This window comes from Mya arenaria, chromosome 13, assembly GCF_026914265.1.
Source record: "Mya arenaria isolate MELC-2E11 chromosome 13, ASM2691426v1".
Classification (NCBI taxonomy): domain Eukaryota; kingdom Metazoa; phylum Mollusca; class Bivalvia; order Myida; family Myidae; genus Mya; species Mya arenaria.
Genome location: NC_069134.1, coordinates 66,809,353 through 66,835,194, shown reverse-complemented (window position 1 = coordinate 66,835,194; position 25,842 = coordinate 66,809,353). Strand labels below are relative to the sequence as shown.

At 39.4% G+C, this 25,842-nt stretch overlaps 1 protein-coding gene across 1 annotated transcript in view; it reads right to left on the bottom strand.

Annotated features, from left to right (window-relative positions):
- Positions 1-25,842, bottom strand: part of LOC128214358 (uncharacterized) — a 121,058-nt gene that overhangs the window by 22,801 nt on the left and 72,415 nt on the right. Inside the window, exons 16-20 of the mRNA XM_052920779.1 lie at positions 21,836-21,994; positions 16,863-16,981; positions 12,416-12,550; positions 10,251-10,332; positions 6,204-6,324 (exon numbers count right to left, since the gene is read on the bottom strand). Coding sequence (XP_052776739.1) covers positions 6,204-6,324; positions 10,251-10,332; positions 12,416-12,550; positions 16,863-16,981; positions 21,836-21,994 — 616 coding nt within the window. The remainder of the gene's footprint in view (positions 1-6,203; positions 6,325-10,250; positions 10,333-12,415; positions 12,551-16,862; positions 16,982-21,835; positions 21,995-25,842) is intronic.

Below are 25,842 nucleotides of genomic sequence, written 5' to 3'. Positions count from 1 at the left end.
ATACAAGGGAAAGTCACAGCCCGGACACGACAACCTATACTCTATGTCCTTATATGCAGCACTCCATTGTGAATAAACACCTAAGTGTGACCTTGACCTTAGAGGTAGGGACACGGGTCTTGCACGCGACACGTTGCCTTGGTATGCCGAACACATGTGGCAAGTTATTTTATAATCTGTCCATACAAGGGAAAGTTACTGCCCAAACACGACAACCTATACTCTATGTCCTAATATATGCAGCATTCCATTGGGAATAAACACTAAGTGTGACCTTGACCTAAGAAATAGGGACATGGATCTTGCACGTGACACGTCATCTTGGTATGCCAAACACATGTGGCAAGTTATTTTATAATCTGTCCATACAAGGGAAAGGTACAGCCCGGACACAACAATCTATACTCTATGTCATTATATGCAGCATTCCATTGTGAATAAACACCTAAGTGTGACCTTGACCTTAGAGGTAGGGACACGGTTCTTGCACGTGACACGTCGTCTTGGTATGTTGAACACTTATTTTAAAATCTGTCCATACAAGGGAAAGTTACAGCCCGGACACGACAATCTATACTCTATGTCCTTATATGCAGCATGCCATTGTGAATAAACACCTAAGTGTGACCTTGACCTTAGAGGTAGGGACACGGTTCTTGCACGCGACACGTCGTCTTGGTATGTTGAACACTTATTTTAAAATCTGTCCATACAAGGGAAAGATACAGCCCGGACACGACAATCTATACTCTATGTCCTTATATGCAGCATTCCATTGTGAATAAACACTAAGTGTGACCTTGACCTAAGAGGTAGGGACACGGTTCTTGCACGTGACACATTGTCTTGGTATGCCAAACACATGTGGCAAGGTATTTTATAATCTGTCCATACAAGGGAAAGTTACAGCCCGGACACGACAATCTATACTCTATGTCCTTATATGCAGCATTCCATTGTGAATAAACACTAAGTGTGACCTTGACCTAAGAGGTAGGGACACAGGTCTTGCACCCGACACAGCATCTTGGTAATTCAAACACATGTGGCAAGTTATTTTATAATCTGTCCATACAAGGGAAAGGTACAGCCCGGACACAACAATCTATACTCTATGTCATTATATGCAGCATTCCATTGTGAATAAACACCTAAGTGTGACCTTGACCTTAGAGGTAGGGACACGGTTCTTGCACGTGACACGTTGTCTTGTTATGTTGAACACATGTGGCAAGTTATTTTAAAATCTGTCCATACAAGGGAAAGTTACAGCCCGGACACGACAATCTATACTCTATGTCCTTATATGCAGCATTCCATTGTGAATAAACACTAAGTGTGACCTTGACCTAAGAGGTAGGGACACAGGTCTTGCACCCGACACAACGTCTTGGTAATTCAAACACATGTGCCAAGTTATTTTATAATCTGTCCATACAAGGGAAAGTCACAGCCCGGACACGACAACCTATACTCTTATGTCGTTATATGCAGCATTCCATTGTGAATAAACACCTAAGTGTGACCTTGACCTTAGAGGTAGGGACACGGTTCTTGCACGTGACAAGTCGTCTTGGTATGTCGAACACATGTGGCAAGTAATTTTAAAATCTGTCCATACAAGGGAAAATTACAGCCCGGACACGACAACCTATACTCTATGTCCTTCTATGCAGCATTCCATTGTGAATAAACACTAAGTGTGACCTTGACCTTAGAGGTAGGGACACAAGATTTGCACACGAAACGTCTTCTTGATATGCCGAACACATGTGGTAAGTTATTTTAAAATCTGTCCATACAAGGGAAAGTTACAGCCTGGACACGACAACCTATACTCTATGTCCTAATATATGCAGCATGCCATTGTGAATAAACACTAAGTGTGACCTTGACCTTAGAGGTAGGGACACGGGTCTTGCACGCCACACATCGTCTTGGTATGCCGAACACATGTGGCAAGTTATTTTATAATCTGTCCATACAAGGGAAAGTTACAGCCCGGACACGACAACCTATACTCTATGTCCTTATATGCAGCACTCCATTGTGAATAAACACCTAAGTGTGACCTTGACCTAAGAGGTAGGGACACGGGTCTTGCACGCCACACATCGTCTTGGTATGCCGAACACATGTGGCAAGTTATTTTATAATCTGTCCATACAAGGGAAAGTTACAGCCCGGACACGACAACCTATACTCTATGTCCTTATATGCAGCACTCCATTGTGAATAAACACCTAAGTGTGACCTTGACCTTAGAGGTAGGGACACGGATCTTGCACGCGACACGTTGCCTTGGTATGCCGAACACAGGTGGCAAGTTATTTTATAATCTGTCCATACAAGGGAAAGTTACTGCCCGGACACGACAACCTATACTCTATGTCCTAATATATGCAGCATTCCATTGGGAATAAACACTAAGTGTGACCTTGACCTAAGAAATAGGGACATGGATCTTGCACGCGACACGTCATCTTGGTATGCCAAACACATGTGGCAAGTTATTTTATAATCTGTCCATACAAGGGAAAGGTACAGCCCGGACACAACAATCTATACTCTATGTCATTATATGCAGCATTCCATTGTGAATAAACACCTAAGTGTGACCTTGACCTTAGAGGTAGGGACACGGTTCTTGCACGTGACACGTCGTCTTGGTATGTTGAACACTTATTTAAAAATCTGTCCATACAAGGGAAAGTTACAGCCCGGACACGACAATCTATACTCTATGTCCTTATATGCAGCATTCCATTGTGAATAAACACTAAGTGTGACCTTGACCTAAGAGGTAGGGACACAGGTCTTGCACCCGACACAACGTCTTGGTAATTCAAACACATGTGGCAAGTTATTTTATAATCTGTCCATACAAGGGAAAGTTACAGCCCGGACACAACAACCTATACTCTTATGTCGTTATATGCAGCATTCCATTGTGAATAAACACCTAAGTGTGACCTTGACCTTAGAGGTAGGGACACGGGTCTTGCACGCCACACATCGTCTTGGTATGCCGAACACATGAGGCAAGTTATTTTATAATCTGTCCATACAAGGGAAAGTTACAGCCCGGACACGACAACCTATACTCTATGTCCTTATATGCAGCACTCCATTGTGAATAAACACCTAAGTGTGACCTTGACCTTAGAGGTAGGGACACGGATCTTGCACGCGACACGTTGCCTTGGTATGCCGAACACATGTGGCAAGTTATTTTATAATCTGTCCATACAAGGGAAAGTTACTGCCCGGACACGACAACCTATACTCTATGTCCTAATATATGCAGCATTCCATTGGGAATAAACACTAAGTGTGACCTTGACCTAAGAAATAGGGACATGGATCTTGCACGAGACACGTCATCTTGGTATGCCAAACACATGTGGCAAGTTATTTTATAATCTGTCCATACAAGGGAAAGGTACAGCCCGGACACAACAATCTATACTCTATGTCATTATATGCAGCATTCCATTGTGAATAAACACCTAAGTGTGACCTTGACCTTAGAGGTAGGGACACGGTTCTTGCACGTGACACGTCGTCTTGGTATGTTGAACACTTATTTTAAAATCTGTCCATACAAGGGAAAGTTACAGCCCGGACACGACAATCTATACTCTATGTCCTTATATGCAGCATTCCATTGTGAATAAACACTAAGTGTGACCTTGACCTAAGAGGTAGGGACACAGGTCTTGCACCCGACACAACGTCTTGGTAATTCAAACACATGTGGCAAGTTATTTTATAATCTGTCCATACAAGGGAAAGTTACAGCCCGGACACGACAACCTATACTCTTATGTCGTTATATGCAGCATTCCATTGTGAATAAACACCTAAGTGTGACCTTGACCTTAGAGGTAGGGACACGGTTCTTGCACGCGACAAGTCGTCTTGGTATGCCGAACACATGTGGCAAGTTATTTTAATATATTCCATTGTCAGTTTATAAATGTATAATTTACAAACTTTGACAAGCTGAGAATTTCCTTTTAACAGGTCTGAGACAAACATGATATAAACAGATGATCAGTTGGTGCCATCAGAGTGAGGACACATGATCATATAGGTCACCATATACGTCACCATATCGGGCAATGACCTTAATGTGTACAATCCACTGGCACCCTCGGGTGTTTTAGTGCATGTTGGATTCGAACTAGATCCTTATAATGTACAATACATTTTCTTACAACATTTAAACACATTTAAATACGGTGTCTTTCAGTCAAAGAGAATTTTTAGGTTAAATAGTGATTTAAAAACAAGAACACCCACACCCAAAAATGCCCATGCCGGACCAATGAAGATCAATGAAAATCACCTTGTCAAGTTCATTATTCCTATTTCTATATTTTTACTACAAAATTTCAATAGACTTCTGTTTCTCCCACCTCAGAGTAGATCCAAAAAATTAACCAGGCTAGAAATTCTTATCTTGCCCCCGGTAAACCTCGTTTCCGCAAAACACCCTATGCTCGGGTCGGGATGAACCTATCTTTCACTCTCGGCCATGGAAGATACTTATAATCACTTGCAATCCATAATACTTTTATATTTTATGTATCCATTTCATATTTCTATTTTTTTATCAACGTCATTGGTTTTGCCGCTAAACAACATACCATCTTTAATCATGGCAATCAAATCAGCTGTCACATCCTTTCTACGATTCTTTATTAATCCACTGATGAATGCGTTACACCAAAAACACATATATATATATTTTTAAAAACCCATACCGTAACATGTTTGTGTGATATTTAATATATTATTTGTTTTAATATTACATAAGAATAACTATATATGGAGAGATTTTAATGCAGAAGTACTATTAATGACAATCTCTCCTTGGCATGACACTGCCCCTAGGCTCACTGCTGTTTACAGTTCTGTTAAATGCTCAGTGTTAAGTCCATCAAACAAATAAATATTAAAATTTATGGCCCCATAGAATCACTGGGCACATGTCATTTTAAGATTCCTTTGCATTACCAGCATAAACAATGTATTTTGTTAACACAGTTAGTGTTATGTAACCTCCTAGTGTACACGACAGCCCTGAGTAATGACAAAGTAAGACTAAACAACAAATCATTTTTTTGTAAACTCAATTGCTTCCTGGCAGGTCTTTTGAATAAGTAGTTAAAATATATTTCCTAAAAACCGCATACCTTAATATCATACCAGTTACTGTCTTGGTTAATGTCTGGACTTGCATGCACACCAGTCCTCTTGTTAAGAATAACTGATTTTGTAAACAACCATGCAATTTACAACGTTTTAATGGGAATAAAGCACTGGCTGAATTGAGTTTGTTAACTTCCTGGACAAATCCTGGACCAAGACGTCTAATTCCTGGTAATTTTGGAAATCTTTAAACTCTTACTGTTCTGCCTCAATGCGTGTGGTAGTACGTGACGTCTTAAAGTTGAATAGCTTAATGTTTAAAAAAAGTCACTGCTTTAGTTGTAAAGCTGTGAAAAGAATGTACTTGCATTTCTCAGACTGGATCTGGGGTGTCTATAATTAGTCTGTTATTGTGCAGACAAAAGTTATCATAAGAATTTTGACTGTAGCCTTTGCCCTACTTTCAACCCAAACAATAGGGTCATCTACAGGTCAAGAGAAACATATGACTGAAGTTTGATGGTCATACAAGTGGGTCAAGCTGTTATCAAGTTATGATGCAGACAATTTTCAATAAGACTGTTGACTGTGACCTCAAAATTAATATGGGTCATCTGCTGGTCAATGGCAATCTGTAACTGAAGTTTAATGGTAACATTGGATGAACCTATCTGCAGTTATTGTGCTACACAAACCTTTAACCAGACTGTTGACTGTGATATTGACTAGTAAAGTTTCATGGTCCTTAGTTAAATCACGCTGGAGTTATAGTGTGGATAAAGTTTAATAAGGCTGTTGACCATGACATATTGACTAGTGACCCCCGAACAATCGAGATATCCACTGGTCAAGCGCAGTCTACCAATGAAATTTGATGGTCCTAGGGCAAAACATTCTTAAGTAATTGTGCGGAAAAAGTCTTATTCCATACAAAGATATGGATGGAAGAACAGCCTGTGCAAAACCTATATGCCACTCTTTGGGGGCATAGCAGTTAAGTCTCTATTCGATACAAATGAGAAGCAAAGGATGACATTGTATCTTACAGACTCTGGAGTGTCCATAAAGCTTGGGTACAAATTGCGTGGCCCAGACCGAATATCGTCCTGCATCAAGTGTCATCACAGCGACTCTGCCGTACATCTCATAAGCCACCTCAGTTATTGCCTGGAATAGAAAATGGTTGATGAGCAAGTGCCATATACAGCAAAGTGCTGGGAAAGCAAAAATGAAGAGGATGCTTTCTGTAAAAAGGTTACATCGAAAAGTAAAATGCCATTAACTGAGAAAGGACTCAAATCTAAAAAGTAAAATGCAGCCAAATTTGTCATTCAGCAGAATACGCTTTCAACCTGGTTGAAAAATAAAGACCAAATAAGCGCCAGTTTCCTCGCCAGTGACAAACTGCAGTATAGCCGGAGTGCAAGCTAACGAGGTTGGCCAAGTGGCCCAAATTATGTATGTTTATTCCCTATGTTCAGCTAGGGCTGTATTTATATTTTATGAGCAATGTTAATGTCTTACTCACTATATATAGGGAATATGCTTTTCTATTGTTTTTATAAATTTATGCTTATAAAAAAAATATTGTGCATTTATATCAGGAAAAATAACATGGCATTGTCATAGTATTGAATGAGTAATGTGGTCAACAGTATGATGTGGGAGCGGTAAATATGTAGGAAAATAGCATAAAATAAAAAAAATAAAACAATTTAGGTAAACTTGACTTTATATAATGTATTTAACATATCAAAGAAAAACACATTCAGTAAGCATTGCCAGTTGGTTAATCAGTTGATATTAACCAGGCTCAAAGTATTTTAGCCGGGGACGCTGGAATATTGAGCCAACGAGTTTTGACTGTACTATAAGTACTTAAGTTATTATTATACCTCACTCAAAGTAAACTTTGACAGGCAACAATTTTCAGTTAGCCCGTGGTAACCCAGCACTGCTACCTGCGGATACCAAGCACTGTTACCCGTAGTTACCCAGAACTGCTACTTGGGTTAATGGGACTGTTACCCGTGGTTACCCAACACTGTTACCCGCAGTTACCCAGCATTTCTTATTATGTAACCCACCGATACCTAGCACTGTTACCCCCTAGCGCAATGTTACATGCTGACGTCAAAGTATGATGCTATACAGGGTTTACCTTCTACCGTTTTTTACGGGCTCTTAGAGCGCTTTGTCCATATTTTGGTATCATATAACAATGGTGAAGTTTGCAAAAAAAAATAAAAAAATGATTTAATAAAAGAAATAAAGTAAGTTTGGTGCATACAACAAAATGAATATTGCCTGCTGTTGAGAGGAACAGTACATCTTGTAAACACCCGGTAAATGCATATACATCTTGTCAACACCCGGTAAATGCATATACATCTTGTCAACACCCGGTAAATGCATATACATCTTGTCAACACCCGATAAATGCATATACATCTTGTCAACACCCGGTATATGCATATACATCTTGTCAACACCCGGTAAATGCATATACATCTTGTCAACACCCGGTAAATGCATATACATCTTGTCAACACCCGGTAAATGCATATACATCTTGTCAACACCCGGTAAATGCATATACATCTTGTCAACACCCGGTAAATGCATATACATCTTGTCAACACCCGGTAAATGCATATACATCTTGTCAACACCCGGTAAATGCATATACATCTTGTCAACACCCGGTAAATGCATATACATCTTGTCAACACCCGGTAAATGCATATACATCTTGTCAACACCCGGTAAATGCATATACATCTTGTCAACACCCGGTAAATGCATATACATCTTGTCAACACCCGGTAAATGCATATGCATCTTGTCAACACCCGGTAAATGCATATGCATCTTGTCAACACCCGGTAAATGCATATGCATCTTGTCAACACCCGGTAAATGCATATGCATCTTGTCAACACCCGGTAAATGCATATGCATCTTGTCAACACCCGGTAAATGCATATGCATCTTGTCAACACCCGGTAAATGCATATACATCTAGTAAACACCCGGTAAATGCATATACATCTTGTCAACACCCGGTAAATGCATATACATCTTGTCAACACCCGGTAAATGCATATACATCTTGTAAACACCCGGTAAATGCATATACATCTTGTCAACACCCGGTAAATGCATATACATCTTGTAAACACCCGGTAAATGCATATACATCTTGTCAACACCCGGTAAATGCATATACATCTTGTAAACCCTCTGCTAAAGCCTCGGTTGACTGTGTTGCCTCAACTTGACAAGATGCACTGTTTTTTCAAGGCGGCAATATTTACCTGATGCCATTGATGCCACTGATGCCAAAAGTAATACCTATATTTTGTCATTCCCAAGGACACAACTGGCACTCATTCTTCATTCATTTTGCATTAATTGGCTTTATGACATCAATAATAATTTTATTGCAACATACTCCGAATGGTATTTCAATATAACGGCCATTCTTGATTTTGTGCATTCAAGCAGTATATGAATGCTACGGTGAGATTTTGCATATTTCTCAAGAATTGCTAGCCAACTTCACAGATATGCCAGATGGTGGTTGTACTCTGCATAAAAACACAAAATATAGTTAGACATCCTCAAGCTCTCCTTTGTTGCAATTTTTTTACCTCTTCCTTTTCTAAAATCTTGCCAATGCCATGGTTACGTTATATAGTACAGATCGTACTAACAAATATGAAAGACCATTTTGCCCGGGTAAACATCTTTCTGTTGGTATGGAGTGATAATAACAGTGGTAATAAGACATTCAATATGCATTCTTAGCCAGCATGGAATGGATTTTTTTTATATTAGTCTTATAGCATTTATTAAATTGTAAGTAAACAACCAGGCCCTGAATATCAGGCAAATCTCAATCTCAACTCATTTTACCACCAAATATCATAAGTAATTAAATTTCATATGTTTTTTCACCTTTTTAGAGCGCATTCTATCATACAATATGTTGATTAAAGCCTTTGGTCAGGATTCCAAAAGAAAAAATATTCAACAGCCAAAAAATATTTGAGTACAATACATTATTTTTTAACAATTACTCAAGTATACATATTTTTTGCTCTAGAATGATTTTTTCATTGAAATATCAATATTTTTTTTATCAAAACATTCAATTAAAAAATATACTTTCAAAAAGTATAAAAAAAATACAAGATCTTGAATCATAAAATGCTTTTATGTGGTAAAATGGTTTGAGTCTGAGATTGAGATTTGACTTAAGTATTTTCGTCATATTTAAAGGGCCAGTAATTATGTTGGCAGGTTAAACAAAATGTCTGTACTGATCTGACAGCTGCAGTATCAGGTATAGTGTTTGCTGTGTGCCAAAACATGGTGCAAGCTTTTTTCACTTGTAAGCTGGATTTGAAATATTAAGTGCTTGACTTTTATTTGACACTAAATAGCTTATGCCTGAAAAATAAAATATCCTGGTAGCCTATGAGACTCTTCCTGAATGTAAAGTGCACACTGTTTTAGAATTAACACAAACTGACAGATCATTCCATCCTGGTTTAAGGTTTGGTTAAGATTTTTTGAGTGTTCATCCTGTATGAGGAGTGCAATTTCTTGACATAACACAAACAGATGGATAGTTCGAGGTTGGATTAAAAAAAAATTGTGTGTTCATCCTGTATGAAGATTGTAATCTTGCAATGCCATTAGCACTCCTTGGGAAACTTGATCCCACCCTACCATAAACACTGGAAGAAAGCACATAGTGTGAGGGATGAGTCGTGATGTCCCTAACATTCTGTTTTATTTTAACTGAAATTGGACATTAATTAAGATATTTTTCAACAAGGCATGCTTTAATAAAACTTGTATTTGTGAGTTTTTGATCAGAGTTTCACAAAAACCTTTCAAGGGGTTTACAAAATAAGAAGCAGGCATAAAAGAGTGACAGACAGACAGATGGACGCACGGGCGGACGGACGGACATCCACGCTAAAAACAATATGTCTCGCACTACATAGCATGGAAGGAGTAAGAAAAAGTCCACGCATATATGTTTCAGTGAGGTTCAGCAACTGCTCTATATTTTTTATTACCTGGTAGAAGGCAGAGGAATCAGTAAAGTTGTCAGCATAACCCATGACTATTAGTATTGGCAGGTTCTCTTCTTTGTAAATACTGAAATAAACAAAGTGTCATGTTATTAGCTTTAACCCTAACCGTCTAGAAACCAATAACAATCAGCAATCATATTACCTGACAAAAAACGTTTGTAACGAAAAACAGATGAATTTACTTGAATGCTCAGGCAAAACGCTACAAACATAATTATTTAGCAGATTAATATAAATGAATTATTATAGTGGAACCTCGCCTTGATGAGACAACATTACCCCCTACGTGGAAAACTGTTCCCAGTGAGCGTATTTCTTTTGGCTATACAAGAGTGGCAATTTAATGTGCTGACTTCATGAATTAAATACCTGATTTTGCTTGCCGGAGCAATAGCAGAGCAGAAATTTGAAAAAAAATAGCCAAGGCAATCCACAGTATAACTTTGTAAACATGCCAAAAAAGCCAAAGCTAGCAACTATATCACTTCAAATCATGTCAAAGATATATAAGGTTACCATGCCTCAACATTTTACAATGTTTAAATGAAATGAAATCTTATTTGTACATTGGACAGCTTAACTTATGAATATCCCAATGTTTTCCAATATCAAAATGCATAACTCTATGTCTCAGGTACTGGTAGCCAGACCCCTCAAATATCATAAAATTTGATGACCATGATGAGTACACAGGGGAGGATAACTCAAATAGTTCATCGTTAAAAAAAAATCATCATTTAAATGTCCGAAGAATTGCATGCAATGGCTTGGTAGTTGACACAGAAAAATGCGAAGCCCTCGTAAGGAGATATATTGAATCCTCAATTTATAAGAATCTGTGTCACTTAAAACATCAATTTACAGTACATTTCACAATATAGTTTTTTATCAAGGAGACAATTTGTTGAATGATTTGAATTGTTATTGCATTTCCAGATGAATGTCAAACCCCAAAACTACCCCCAAAAAAGCCATTGTATGTCAAGTGCCTCAAGCTTATGGCAAAGTTACGACTCCACTTCAGCTTGTAAAATGCCTTTTATATATATAAAAAAAGTTGATATACAGAAATGGTGGGGTCTAACCAAATGACTCAAGCAATAGTCATCTGACCCCAACTTTCTTCAACATATAATGATTTCAACAAAAAAAATACAGAATATCTGACATTTACCAAAATAAGTCTGGGTGCATATTTCCCTAAATTAATACAGCACAATGCTGAGGCATATCAGTAAGAGATCTCCCTAAATTTCTAAAAATCCATTTTTTTAGCAAACTATATTTTTTGTTCATTTTTCAAAAACATCATGACAAAGGAAAAAAAAAACTTACTTTGTTAATCATTTTTGACTTAAAAAAATCTTACTACTCACAACATTTATAAATGTCAGCAGAGTGATAATTCAGTTCCCATTTCTATTTCCGAGAAAATAAAACTATGGCAACCATTGCTATGTCAACTCTGTTTACTAACAGTTGGAATACGTCAAATCCTAGCAACAGCCTGGTCGACTATTACCCCGCTTTTTCTATGACATTAAGCTTTGTATATGACAATTATATAACTGATTACCATGCGTGACTGACACGATATATATGCAAGTGAAAAACAGGGGACGTAACTCTTATCAGGATCATACAAAGGTTACTCATTTAACTGTATTATGCCTCAAATTGCAAACTGATTTTGAGATATGTCCCAACTTGCTGAAAAAAAAATAATAAAAAATTAAATCAGGGTCCAAAAACCATTGTCAGACAATCACAGTAATATAACTTAAAAGCCTGACGGCCCTGAACAACTGTGTGAAGTATCAACTAGTTATCCCATCTTGCTTGACGCCGGGGCGGGTAGAAGAGCCCTCCATATTCTTCAAAATAGTCTTCATAACCTTGAAAATGCCCAAAACTGGACTTCTATTGATATAAAGGACCTCTTTAGTTAAAAACAATACATGTTTAAATCTGTTACAATTGTGAGGGCCTTAATGTAAAACTAATCATATTTGACCTTTGACAAAAACAATTTTAAATCATATGAGTTAAAGCACCAAAAATATAACTATAAAATTATCTTTAAAACCCACATGAGAGAATAGTTTTAGCCCTTTAACGAATTATGTAATACCATTCCCTAGAATTACCTTGTTGCTGTGTGAAACAGGTCATTTGTAATAGTAGTAACAGGAAGACGAGCATGGTCCAGAATGAAGTCAGCCAGCAGCCCTGTACACCTTCCACTGTCATCCTCACATGTTTTCCCTGCCAACAAGGGGTACCTGCATGGACACACAATATAATAAACCAGTCTATTATGACAGTATGAAGTCTTCCAGCTACCCTGTACACCTTTCCCTGTCACCCTCACATGTTCCCCCCCCCCCCGGCAACACAAGGTACCAGGAGAGATATAGTGTACCAGTCTATAGTGAAACACAGTAGTATGTCCGCCAGCACTGTCCCCCTCAAAGATTACCCCTGGCAACACAATATATCTGCAGGGATACACACTAAAATGTACCAGTCTATAGTGTGATGATATAATGTCCGCCAACACTGTCCCCCTCAAAGACTACCCCTGGCAGCACAATATATCTGCAGGGATACAACCTAAAATGTACCAGTCTATAGTGTGTCAGTATGAAGTCTGCCAGCACTGTCCCCCTCAAAGATTACCCCTGGCAACACCCTGGCAACACAATATATCTGCAGGGATACAACCTAAAATGTACCAGTCTATAGTGTGTCAGTATGAAGTCTGCCAGCACTGTCCCCCTTAAAGATTACTCCTGGCAACACAATGTTTCTGCAGAGATAGACACTAAAATGTACATGTCTATGTCTGACAGTGTCTGAAGGTAACAGGAAGTGAGTATGGTTCAGTATGGGGTATTTCAATACACCGGAACACTTCTCTAATTCAGTCAATTTCAAATAACTTTCCGGGGTAACAAGTGTACCAGCTGAAATAAAAAGTGGACCGTACCATCCTGATGTGTGACAGTTTGTTACAGGTTGTTAATGATAGTGGTATAACAATGATATTACATTAAACATGCTAATTGGCAGGTCATGACATGACCTGGTTTCACATAGGAATGTTACTGATGGAAAAATCATGTACTTAGAGTCCTATCAGTGGATGACACTGCTTATCCAGTTTTGAAAGGGTAAAATTTGACAATTGATTAAGCCAGAACAAAACATACTAAGTCAAGACAATGTTTTATCCAATATGATAAACCAGTCTATCATGACAGTATGAAGTCTTCCAGCTACCCTGTACACCTTTCCCTGTCACCCTCACATGTTTCCCCTCCCGGCAACACAGGGTACCAGGAGAAATATAGTGTACCAGTCTATAGTGAAACACAGTATCATGTCCGCCAGCACTGTCTCCCTCAAAGATTACCCCTGGCAACACCCTGGCAACACAATATATCTACACCCTGGTAACACAATATATCTGCAGGGATACACACTAAAATGTACCAGTCTATAGTGTGTCAGTATGAAGTCTGCCAGCACTGTCCCCCTCAAAGATTACCCCTGGCAACACAATATATCTGCAGGGATACAACCTAAAATATACCAGTCTATCGTGTGTCAGTATGAAGTCTGCCAGCACTGTCCCCCTCAAAGATTACCCCTGGCAACACAATATATCTGCAGGGATACAACCTAAAATGTACCAGTCTATAGTGTGTCAGTATGAAGTCTGCCAGCACTGTCCCCCTTAAAGATTACTCCTGGCAACACAATGTTTCTGCAGAGATAGACACTAAAATGTACATGTCTATGTCTGACAGTGTCTGAAGGTAACAGGAAGTGAGTATGGTTCAGTATGGGGTATTTCAATACACCTGAACACTTCTCTAATTCAGTCAATTTCAAATAACTTTCCGGGGTAACAAGTGTACCAGCTGAAATAAAAAGTGGACTGTACCATCCTGGTGTGTGAGAGTTTGTTACAGGTTGTTAATGATAATGGTATAACAATGATATTACATTAAACATGCTAATTGGCAGGTCGTGACATGACCTGGTTTCACATAGGAATGTTACTGATGGAAAAATCATGTACTTAGAGTCCTATCAGTGGATTACACTGCTTATCCAGTTTTGAAAGGGTAAAATTTGACAATTGATTAAGCCAGAACAAAACACCTAAGTCAAGACAATGTTTTATCCAATATGATAAACCAGTCTATCATGACATTATGAAGTCTTCCAGCTACCCTGTACACCTTTCCCTGTCACCCTCACATGTGTCCCCTCCCGGCAACACAGGGTACCAGGAGAAATATAGTGTACCAGTCTATAGTGAAACACAGTATCATGTCCGCCAGCACTGTCCCCCTCAAAGATTACCCCTGGCAACACCCTGGTAACACAATATATCTGCAGGGATACACACTAAAATGTACCAGTCTATAGTGTGATGATATAGTGGAAACTCACTAAACCGGATCTCCACAAAACCGGAATCCTCGGGATACCAGACTTTTTTCAGAGTCCCTGTTTTCCCCTTCTTTTTTCAATGTAAATTAATCCCTACAAAACCGGAACTTCGGAATTCCGGACAAAAAATCGAGAAAATTTGTTAGTTGTCAACAAAATTTTACCTCAAAAAAACGGACATATATTTGTTCAAACATGTCAAAATGATTTTGTGTATTAGAATATCGCGAATCACTTTGTTTTGACAGCTTGTGCGTCGTTAAATATTGCACCTGTGATGTTGTGTTAACTAGATAATCGATAATCATGATTGCGCTGTGGATTGATGGCTGCACGATAATCAAACTTGTGAAAAGAAAACTGATAGAAACATTAATTTGTTTGTTGGAGAAAATAAAGAACTAGAAATGGTTATTAAGTGATCATTTTGGAGGGTTGTTTTATCTTAAGACTTCTATGATTGAATCAAATTAGAGCAGTGCGTTTATTAAACTATCAAACATACTTAACAAGTATTAAATTACGCAAGTTGTTTTATTTGAAGACTTGGAAAAAAAGATGATTATAAAAACGCACAAATGTTTAATTATGTTTATCACTTTTGCATGTGCTTTAATCATGTCTCAACCTCCGTCTAAACGTCGAAGAATTGAACTGTCCCTAGAGGACAAAATGAATCTCATTAGAGATTCTGAGAAAATCCCTAAGCCAATATTTTGAGTAAACTTACTCCATACATCAAATCCTCACTAAACCGGAATTTTTACCCAGTTCGGACCTTCTCCGGTTTAGTGAGTTTCCACTGTATAATGTCCGCCAACACTGTCCCCCTCAAAGACTACCCCTGGCAGCACAATATATCTGCAGGGATACAACCTAAAATGTACCAGTCTATAGTGGGTCAGTATGAAGTCTGCCAGCACTGTCCCCCTCAAAGATTACCCCTGGCAACACCCTGGCAACACAATATATCTGCAGGGATACAACCTAAAATGTACCAGTCTATAGTGTGTCAGTATGAAGTCTGCCAGCACTGTCCCCCTTAAAGATTACTCCTGGCAACACAATGTTTCTGCAGAGATAGACACTAAAATGTACATGTCTATGTCTGACAGTGTCTGAAGGTAACAGGAAGTGAGTATGGTTCAGTATGGGGTATTTCAATACACCGGAACACTTCTCTAATTCAGTCAATTTCAAATAACTTTCCGGGGTAACAAGAGTACCAGCTGAAATAAAAAGTGGACCGTACCATCCTGGTGTGTGACAGTTTGTTACAGGTTGTTAATGATAGTGGTATAACAATGATATTACATTAAACATGCTAATTGGCAGGTCGTGACATGACCTGGTTTCACATAGGAATGTTACTGATGGAAAAATCATGTACTTAGAGTCCTATCAGTGGATTACACTGCTTATCCAGTTTTTAAAGGGTAAAATTTGACAATTGATTAAGCCAGAACAAAACATACTAAGTCAAGACAATGTTTTATCCAATACAACTAGAATTCTGCAGAACTAATGGAAATGTGTTGAATGTAACACAGGAGTTCATTTCATAGTGATATACATGTATGAATATACAGTTGAAACCTGTCAGGTTGTCAGGACCTCATAAAATACATTCCACCAAAATACAATAAATGTAGCACCAAACCTAATACATTTGAGTCAGAAATCTGTTGTTGCTGTTATTTACATCCCCTATTGAACCTGTCCTGTAATATATTTCAATCATGAAAACAGCAAACTTATTATTGAAAATATAAATGGAATTTCTTTGCATCATTTTCTTAACATTCAGGTTTATTGTTAACACTAAAACAAAATTAATATAAATCATGTACACACATGTCATAATGAACAACGTAATGTCACATCAAACAACGAAAGCACAATGATTATATATTATAAACAGCAATATAGCATATTCAATGATGATGGCACATTTACAGCTGTGATGCCTTTTCATAATCCTACATGTGTTAGAAAGAAATTTTCTTGTGATGTATTTTTCAACTCCATCAAATTTCTCCATAATGATGTCCACGTCCTCAGGCGTTTAAATAAACCTACAGAGCTTTCAACACAACCTTAAAACCTCTAAAAAATCCTAAGCATTCGTACCTGTGTGGCATGTGGAACTGATGTATGCGGTTATCATCCATGCTTTCCAAGGTCACATCTAACCCAACTCCTCGCTTCATCAATACAACGCTGGCCCCATCACGACGCTCCATCATCAACTGTAAAATGAAATAATAGCTGTTCAATCTTATACATAACTACATTGTACAACTGTCACAGTAGATATAAATACCCCACAAGCTGCCTGGACAGGAATAGCAACCTATTTCTTTGAAAAGGTGTAATTTCTCCGTCAAACCTTTGTGGATTGTAAACAAAGTTGTACTTGACTTGTATTTAGTAATGTTGAACATGGGTAGCAAAGAATATATTTATATCCATTTTCGGCATACATATTGATAAGGGTAACTCAACATGCTCAGTAATGCTTCACTATGTTAAGACAACAGCTTTGTCAGTGAAACGCCAACAATGCTGAGACTGCCGTTAAATAAAATGAACAAAATATTTTATAAGAAGGAATTGATGAGAAAAATATCAAAGTGTTTTTATAGATATAGAACACACATTGTTTTATTGATGCTGTTCATGCAACATGCCAGCTACTTGAGAACATCTGTACATTTGCATGGCCAAGTTTCAGTCAGGACATAAGCTAAATACATAGATTTTTGACCAATTAAATGACTCTCAAGTGCGACCTCTGACCTACTGCCATAGAACTTGCACTTAACACACTGGGCTTCTCAATGTAAAATTTGTGCCAAGTAATTTAAAAGTCCCTGAATGTATGACCTATGACTTACAGACCTGGGTCTTGCACTCAACACAATGTCATTTCATGGCAATGTTACAGCATGAACATGACTTGCTGACACCCCCTTGAGTTCACCTATCAAACCACATCCTGGATGTCGGGATATTTATTCCTTCATTGATTACTGGGGTAAGCCATTGTGAGCTTAATCAACTTTTACATGCTAAATTGACCACCGCTCTAGAGCAAGCACTAGCTTCATTATCCCAAATAATACTTCAGTGTTGATTCCACTGAGTGTATAATTTCAGACCTCATGTATAATTCTAATGGAAACATTAGGAATTTACTTTTTTTAGTTATTTAAAAAAAAACTGTTCTACAATATTTCTTTTTGTCTGATATCAAAATAACATAATAAATGATTTTTATACTTTTAAACGAATATTTTTTTCTAATAGAATCTGTTAATAAAAAGACTTAGTCAATATTTCAAAGAAACTTAATTCAATAGAAAAAAATACAGTTGAGTAATTTTTAAAAAAAACAACAATAAATTGTACTCAAATACATTTTTGGCTGTAAAATATTATTCTCCTGGAATCTTGACCAATTTAGGCTTAAATCAACATTTTATATGTTACCTTTTCAAAGGTGTAAAATCATATCTTATTTTGAATAACTTTTGATGCTTTGTGGTAAAATATCAGTTGAGACTGAGATTGAGATTTAACTTAAGTTTTTTCGTGATATTGGGGCCTGGTCTGGGCGCAAGTCAGTTTAAATTGAGGTCACTTAGCCCGACAAATGTGAGTGATTAATATCATGATGTTATAACTGGTTTCACAACTGATGCAAAAAAGTTTTAAAGTGACACTCTTATTCAAAATCAATACATACACATGTATAACATACATAAATTTTGAGTGATAAACCCTTAACTACTTAATAAATAATGCATTTATGGACAAGAGATGTTTGTCAAACATTATGCCCCCTGAGCGCCAAGTTGCCAGAAATATTTGGACAATTGAATGAAATATGCATGGACTGAAATGACAGCTGATTTGTCATTGGATGCATATGAGGCAGGTCATCTACTGGTCATACCTAATCTTCATGTCAAGTTTGATGACCATAGGTCCGGGAATTGTTGAGTTATCACTCGGACAAGCTTTGGTCTTCCAACAGACCGACCGACATGTGCAAAGCAATTATATAACCCCTCTGCTTCGAAGGGGGGCATAATTAAACTAGATGTTCACTGAAAACTGATACTTCAACTCATGCATTTAGTGACATATAAATTTCTACTGTCTACTATATAAGAAAATAAAATATGGACAATCAGAAAACCTTTTTTGAGCTTACAGTCACACTGACCTTGACCTTTGACCCACTGACCTCAAAATCAATAGGGTTCATCTGCTGGTCATGACCAATAAGCCTACCTAGTATGAGGTCCCTGGGTCAAAGCGTTCTCAAGTTATTGATCGGAAACCGTTTTTCATGTTAAGGTCACACTGACCTTGACCTTTGACCCACTGACCTCAAAATCAATAGGGTTCATCTGCTGGTCATGACCAATAAGCCTACCTAGTATGAGGTCCCTGGGTCAAAGCGTTCTCAAGTTATTGATCGGAAACCGTTTTTCATGTTAAGGTCACACTGACCTTGACCTTTGACCCACTGACCTCAAAATCAATAGGGTTCATCTGCTGGTCATGACCAATACACCTACCAAGTATGAGGTTCCTGGGTCAAAGCGTTCTCAAGTTATTGATCGGAAACCGTTTTTCATGTAAAGGTCACACTGACCTTGACCTTTGACCCACTGACCTCAAAATCAATAGGGTTCATCTGCTGGTGATGACCAATACACATACCAAGTATGAGGTCCCTCGGTCAAAGCGTTCTCAAGTTATTGATCGGAAACCATTTGGTATTCCGACCGACCGACAGACAGACCGACCGACCGACCGACCGACCGACCGACATGTGCAAAACAATATACCCCACTTTTTTCAAAAGGGGGCATAAAAATATTAATCACTGGTAACAAGATTGTGATTGTGTATTTAATAGCAGAAAGCGCAATAACATTAAATGATTGGTGAATGTTAAAAGATTTACTGTGGTCTACTATAGTCTCATACGGTAGAATTACCGTGTTTTATGTTCAATTCATTCAAATTTAGTCGGTATCCTTCATCAGAACCATGTTTTCGACATTTATTTATCCTTTTTGGAATACTAACACAATATTATTAATTGTGGTAAATCTTATTTGGGAGTAAGAGTGCATCTTTAATTAAAATAATTGCATGGATGCGGTGTGATCCCATATTATTTTGGTATCGATTGAAAGGGTGTGATGTGTAGCGAAAGAACCAGTAACCAACGGAAACAGGAATGACAAACAACCTTTTATTTAGATTGAAAAATAGGTCACATGATGTACCATTTCAGTCGAAATAAAGAACAAAAACATTACAATATGTACAGTGGAATTTCGTCATTTTTTATTTAAAATTAACAAGTAATACATCTTCCAAAGATACCAAGATCAAAGCTTAGCATTATTGCCGATAGCTCCATGAAAAAATAAGCTTACTTGTACATCATATGCCTTAAAGCTGCACTCTCTCAGATATACCATTTTTACAACTTTTTTATTTTATGTCTAGGAAAGAGCAAATTTTACTTAAATATCTGCAAACCAATGATATAAGATTTACTGACAAAAAATCCGATCGTAGATTTTCATATTTCCGTTTGAAAATTAATGTTTTACAGCTTAAACTTTTACTAACGGTATAAGAAAAATGCATAAAACATCATTTTTTTAACTGAAATATAAGAATCTGCAATCTAATTTTTTGTCAGCAATCTTATATAACTGGTTTCCATGGATTTTCACAAAAAATGTCTCGTTCCAAGACAAAAAAGTTGTCAAAACGTTCAATCTGTGAAAGTGCAGAATTAAGTCATGTTCTGGCAATATGTGTTTGAGATTCCAGATTGCGATGGTAAAATGACTAATATTATGATATGAGGGCCACTCGTGTTAATTTCAGCCATCTCCCAAGTGGTGGGTGAGAACAGGGCAGAAAACAATGACTTTAGTTGATTCATGAATGATTCATGAATGTAAAAAATATTTTTAGGCTAATACATCATATTAGCTGAATTAATTGTTTTTAGCAATCATCGCTATTGCAAAGAGCTATGTCAATTGTATGATAGGTTTTTAGAATAAAATATAAGTGAAACATGGGCCATTACTGGTATTGAAGATAAATAAAGAGTTATCTTACTTAATTTTCAAATGGCCCTAAACACTCCGGTGAAGTTTTATGTCAATTGCATTAATGGTTTTTGCGGTGTAACAAAATTACCCAACCTGTCAAAAAACTTTCCAAATCAATCAGGGTCCATAACTTGTATTAAGGATCAATAGGAGTTATGTAACTTTAATGGTCAATGGTCAAAAGCACTTCAGTCAAGTATTTTGTCAATTGTACGAATGATTTTTGAGATATGACATGAATGATTTAATCCTAATGGTATATAAGTCTTAAAACCCCAATTTGCCAGAATATTATAATCGGTCGTGAAAGCAGACACTGGTTTAGTAACAACTTTTGGGGAACATGAAACAGTCCTAAACCTCATGTCAGCATTGACAACACAATCAAATTCCTAGCCTGCGGTAATTTGAATTCAAGGCATTTTTTCCACAGTTCAATTGGCCAAACCATGGCCTTTTGTGATTTCCAACCAAGTAAAACATAAGAAATATATCTGACTGGTTGTGTCCAAAACAGATTTATAAAATGTAGTCTGCAAATTGTCATATAACTCGGTAAAAAAGCCATCTTTTTAATCCATAAGTAATTCAAAATTAAGAACCAATATTGATGTCATCATTAACATTGAGTTGTAATATATAACAGAACATGGTGTAACGTTACCAGATGAAAAACATTTTATTTCCAGCCCCAAATGTGATGTTTTTTGGGTATGTCCCTGGCTCACCATTTTTTGATTTTGATAAGCTATCTGGCCCTTGTTTTCAAACACTTAGCGGATATAATAACATAACATTTGGTGAAAGGGAGAATTTTTACTGTTGGGATTAATAGGCTCTGATTTGGAAGTTTCCTCTTGTTTGTAACAAGAAAGTCATGTTCCCATATACATGTATGCTTAAGATTATGCTTAAAATGTTGTGTGTTTTCTTAATTGGTCTTACCTCATTTACAACCATTCCAGTGATATTTGTTGACTGCCCCTCTGTCACACTGTAGCAGTCAACAACTGGGTGTAAATGCTCACACAGCAGACGTAAACACTGAAAATCCCAGCCTTTCTCACCTTCTGCAACCTGGGCAACCAACTTAACATCTTTATCCTGAAAAACACAAGCAATGCTTTATGTTCAGAAAAGGCATTTGCAGCTAATGCTTGCTATCTGGTTCCCCGTATGCTGTGTATGTGCTATGATGCAACTGGGTTACAATACAAAACACTTAGCTTACATTAGGTAACATAAGCAACTGTTAGGCCTTTATGGAACTCATGGCTGGTTTATATATCAATATATATTGATGCAATATTTCGTGTATAATTAACTAAAGAATAAAATTTTCATTGCGTTCATGGAATCATGAACCCAATTGTTATATTGTTAGCGCTTCGTGTTTTTCATTATAACCAGAACTCAGGTATTCTTTGACTTATCTGGTTAAAGGTGGACTATTACCTTTATCACTTTACACAAGAATAGATATCAATCAATTCACGACAATTTATTTCCCATAAAAATATTTTTAACTTTTAAATGCTTGGTTTATTTTAATCAAGACAAGTCTTAAACTGGAAACTTGCGTATGCATCCCAGACATAGTAACATTCAGATTCCCAACATCCTGATTTGGGTATTTTGGCATATTATACAAGAGAGAGGTGGCCACCTACAGCACTAGGCCACACTCAAGCTGATGAAGTACAAACCCAGAGCCTCTTGGGTGAGAGGTGGACACCTATATATACCACTTCGCAAGATTCACCCTGGTAAAGATCAAACCAACAACCTCTTGGATGAGAGGTGAACACCTGTACCACTAGGCCACTCTCACCCTGGTGGAGACCTAGCCAACAACCTCTTGGGTGAGAGGTGGACACATATACCACTAGACCACTCTCATCTGGTGGAGACCTAGCCAACAACCTCTTGGGTGAGAGGTGGACACATATACCACTAGACCACTCTCACACTGGTGGAGACCTAGCCAACAACCTCTTGGGTTAGAGGTGGACACATATACCACTAGGCCACTCTCATCTGGTGTAGACCTAGCCAACAACCTCTTGGGTGAGAGGTGGACACATATACCACTAGGCCACTCTCATCTGGTGTAGACCTAGCCAACAACCTCTTGGGTGAGAGGTGGACACATATACCACTAGGCCACTCTCATCTGGTGGAGACCTAGCCAACAACCTCTTGGGTGAGAGGTGGACACATATACCACTAGGCCACTCCCACACTGGTGGAGACCTAGCCAACAACCTCTTGGGTGAGAGGTGGACACCTATACCACTAGACCACTCTCACCCTGGTGGAGACCTAGCCAACAACCTCTTGGGTGAGAGGTGGACACATATACCACTAGACCACTCTCACCCTGGTGGAGACCTAGCCAACAACCTCTTGGGTGAGAGGTGGACACCTATACCACTAGGCCACTCTCATCTGGTGGAGACCTAGCCAACAACCTCTTGGGTGAGAGGTCGACACCTATACCACTAGGCCACTCTCATCTGGTGGAGACCTAGCCAACAACCTCTTGGGTGAGAGGTGGACACATATACCACTAGGCCACTCTCATCTGGTGGAGACCTAGCCAACAACCTCTTGGATGAGAGATGGACACATATACCACTAGGCCACTCTCATCTGGTGGAGACCTAGCCAACAATCTCTTGGATGAGAGGTGGACACCTATACCACTAGGCCACTCTCACCCTGGTGGAGACCTAGCCAACAACCTCTTGGGTGAGAGGTGGACACCTATACCACTAGACCACTCTCACCCTTGTGGAGACCTAGCCAACAACTTCCTGGGTGAGAGGTGGACACCTATACCACTAGACCACTCTCACCCTGGTGGAGACCTAGCCAACAACCTCTTGGGTGAGAGGTGGCCACATATACCACTAGGCCACTCTCACCCTGGTGGAGACCTAGCCAACAACCTCTTGGATGAGAGGTGGACACATATACAACTAGGCCACTCTCACCCTGGTGGAGCCCTAGCCAACAACCTCTTGGGTGAGAGGTGGACACCTATACCACTAGGCCACTCTCATCTGAAGGAGACCTAGCCAACAACCTCTTGGATGAGAGGTGGACACCTATACCACTAGGCCACTCTCGTCTGGTGGAGACCTAGCCAACAACCTCTTGGGTGAGAGGTGGACACCTATACCACTAGGCCACTCTCACCCTGGTGGAGACCTAGCCAACAATCTCTTGGGTGAGAGGTGGACACATATACCACTAGGCCACTCTCACCCTGGTGGAGACCTAGCCAACAATCTCTTGGGTGAGAGGTGGACACCTATACCACTAGACCACTCTCACCCTGGTGGAGACCTAGCCAACAATCTCTTGGGTGAGAGGTGGACACATATACCACTAGACCACTCTCACCCTGGTGGAGACCTAGCCAACAACCTCTTGGGTCAGAGGTGGACACATATACCACTAGACCACTCTCACCCTGGTGGAGACCTAGCCAACAACCTCTTGGGTCAGAGGTGGACACATATACCACTAGACCACTCTCACCCTGGTGGAGACCTAGCCAACAACCTCTTGGATGAGAGGTGGATACATATACCACTAGACCACTCTCACCCTGGTTGTGACCTAGCCAACAACCTCCTGGGTCAGAGGTGGACACATATACCACTAGACCACTCTCACCCTGGTGGTGATCTAACCAACAACCTCTTGGGTGAGAGGTGGACACCTGTACCACTAGGCCACTCTCACCCTGGTGGAGATCTAACCAACAACCTCTTGGGTGAGAGGTGGACACATATACCACTAGGCCACTCTCATCTGGTGGAGACCGAGCCAACAAACTCTTGGATGAGAGGTGGACACATATACCACTAGGCCACTCTCACCCTGGTGGATACCTAGCCAACAACCTCTTGGATGAGAGGTGGACACCTATACCACTAGACCACTCTCACCCTGGTGGAGACCTAGCCAACAACCTCTTGGGTGAGAGGTGGACACCTATACCACTAAACCACTCTCACCCTGGTGGAGACCTAACCAACAACCTCTTGGGTTAGAGGTGGACACATATACCACTAGGCCACTCTCACCCTGGTGGAGACCTAGCCAACAACCTCTTGGGTGAGAGGTGGACACATATACCACTAGGCCACTCCCACACTGGTGGAGACCTAGCCAACAACCTCTTGGGTGAGAGGTGGACACCTATACCACTAGGCCACTCTCACCCTGGTGGAGACCTAGCCAACAACCTCTTGGGTGAGAGGTGGACACATATACCACTAGGCCACTCTCACCCTGGTGGTGATCTAACCAACAACCTCTTGGGTGAGAGGTGGACACCTATACCACTAGGCCACTCTCACCCTGGTGGAGACCTAGCCAACAACCTCTTGGATGAGAGGTGGACACATATACCACTAGGCCACTCTCACAATGGTGGATACCTAGGTGGACACCTGTACCACTAGACCACTCTCACCCTGGTGGAGACCTAGCCTACAAAATCTTGGATGAGAGGTGGACACCTATACCACTAGGCCTCTCTCACCCTGGTGGAGACCTAGCCAACAACCTCTTGGGTAAGAGGTGGACACATATACCACTAGGCCACTCCCACCCTGGTGGAGACCTAGCCAACAACCTCTTGGGTAAGAGGTGGACACATATACCACTAGGCCACTCTCATCTGGTGGAGACCTAGCCAACAACCTCTTGGGTGAGAGGTGGACACATATACCACTAGGCCACTCTCATCTGGTGGAGACCTAGCCAACAACCTCTTGGGTGAGAGGTAGACACCTATACCACTAGGCCACTCTCATCTGGTGGAGACCTAGCCAACAACCTCTTGGATGAGAGGTGGACACCTATACCACTAGGCCACTCTCATCTGGTGGAGACCTAGCCAACAACCTCTTGGGTGAGAGGTGGACACCTATACC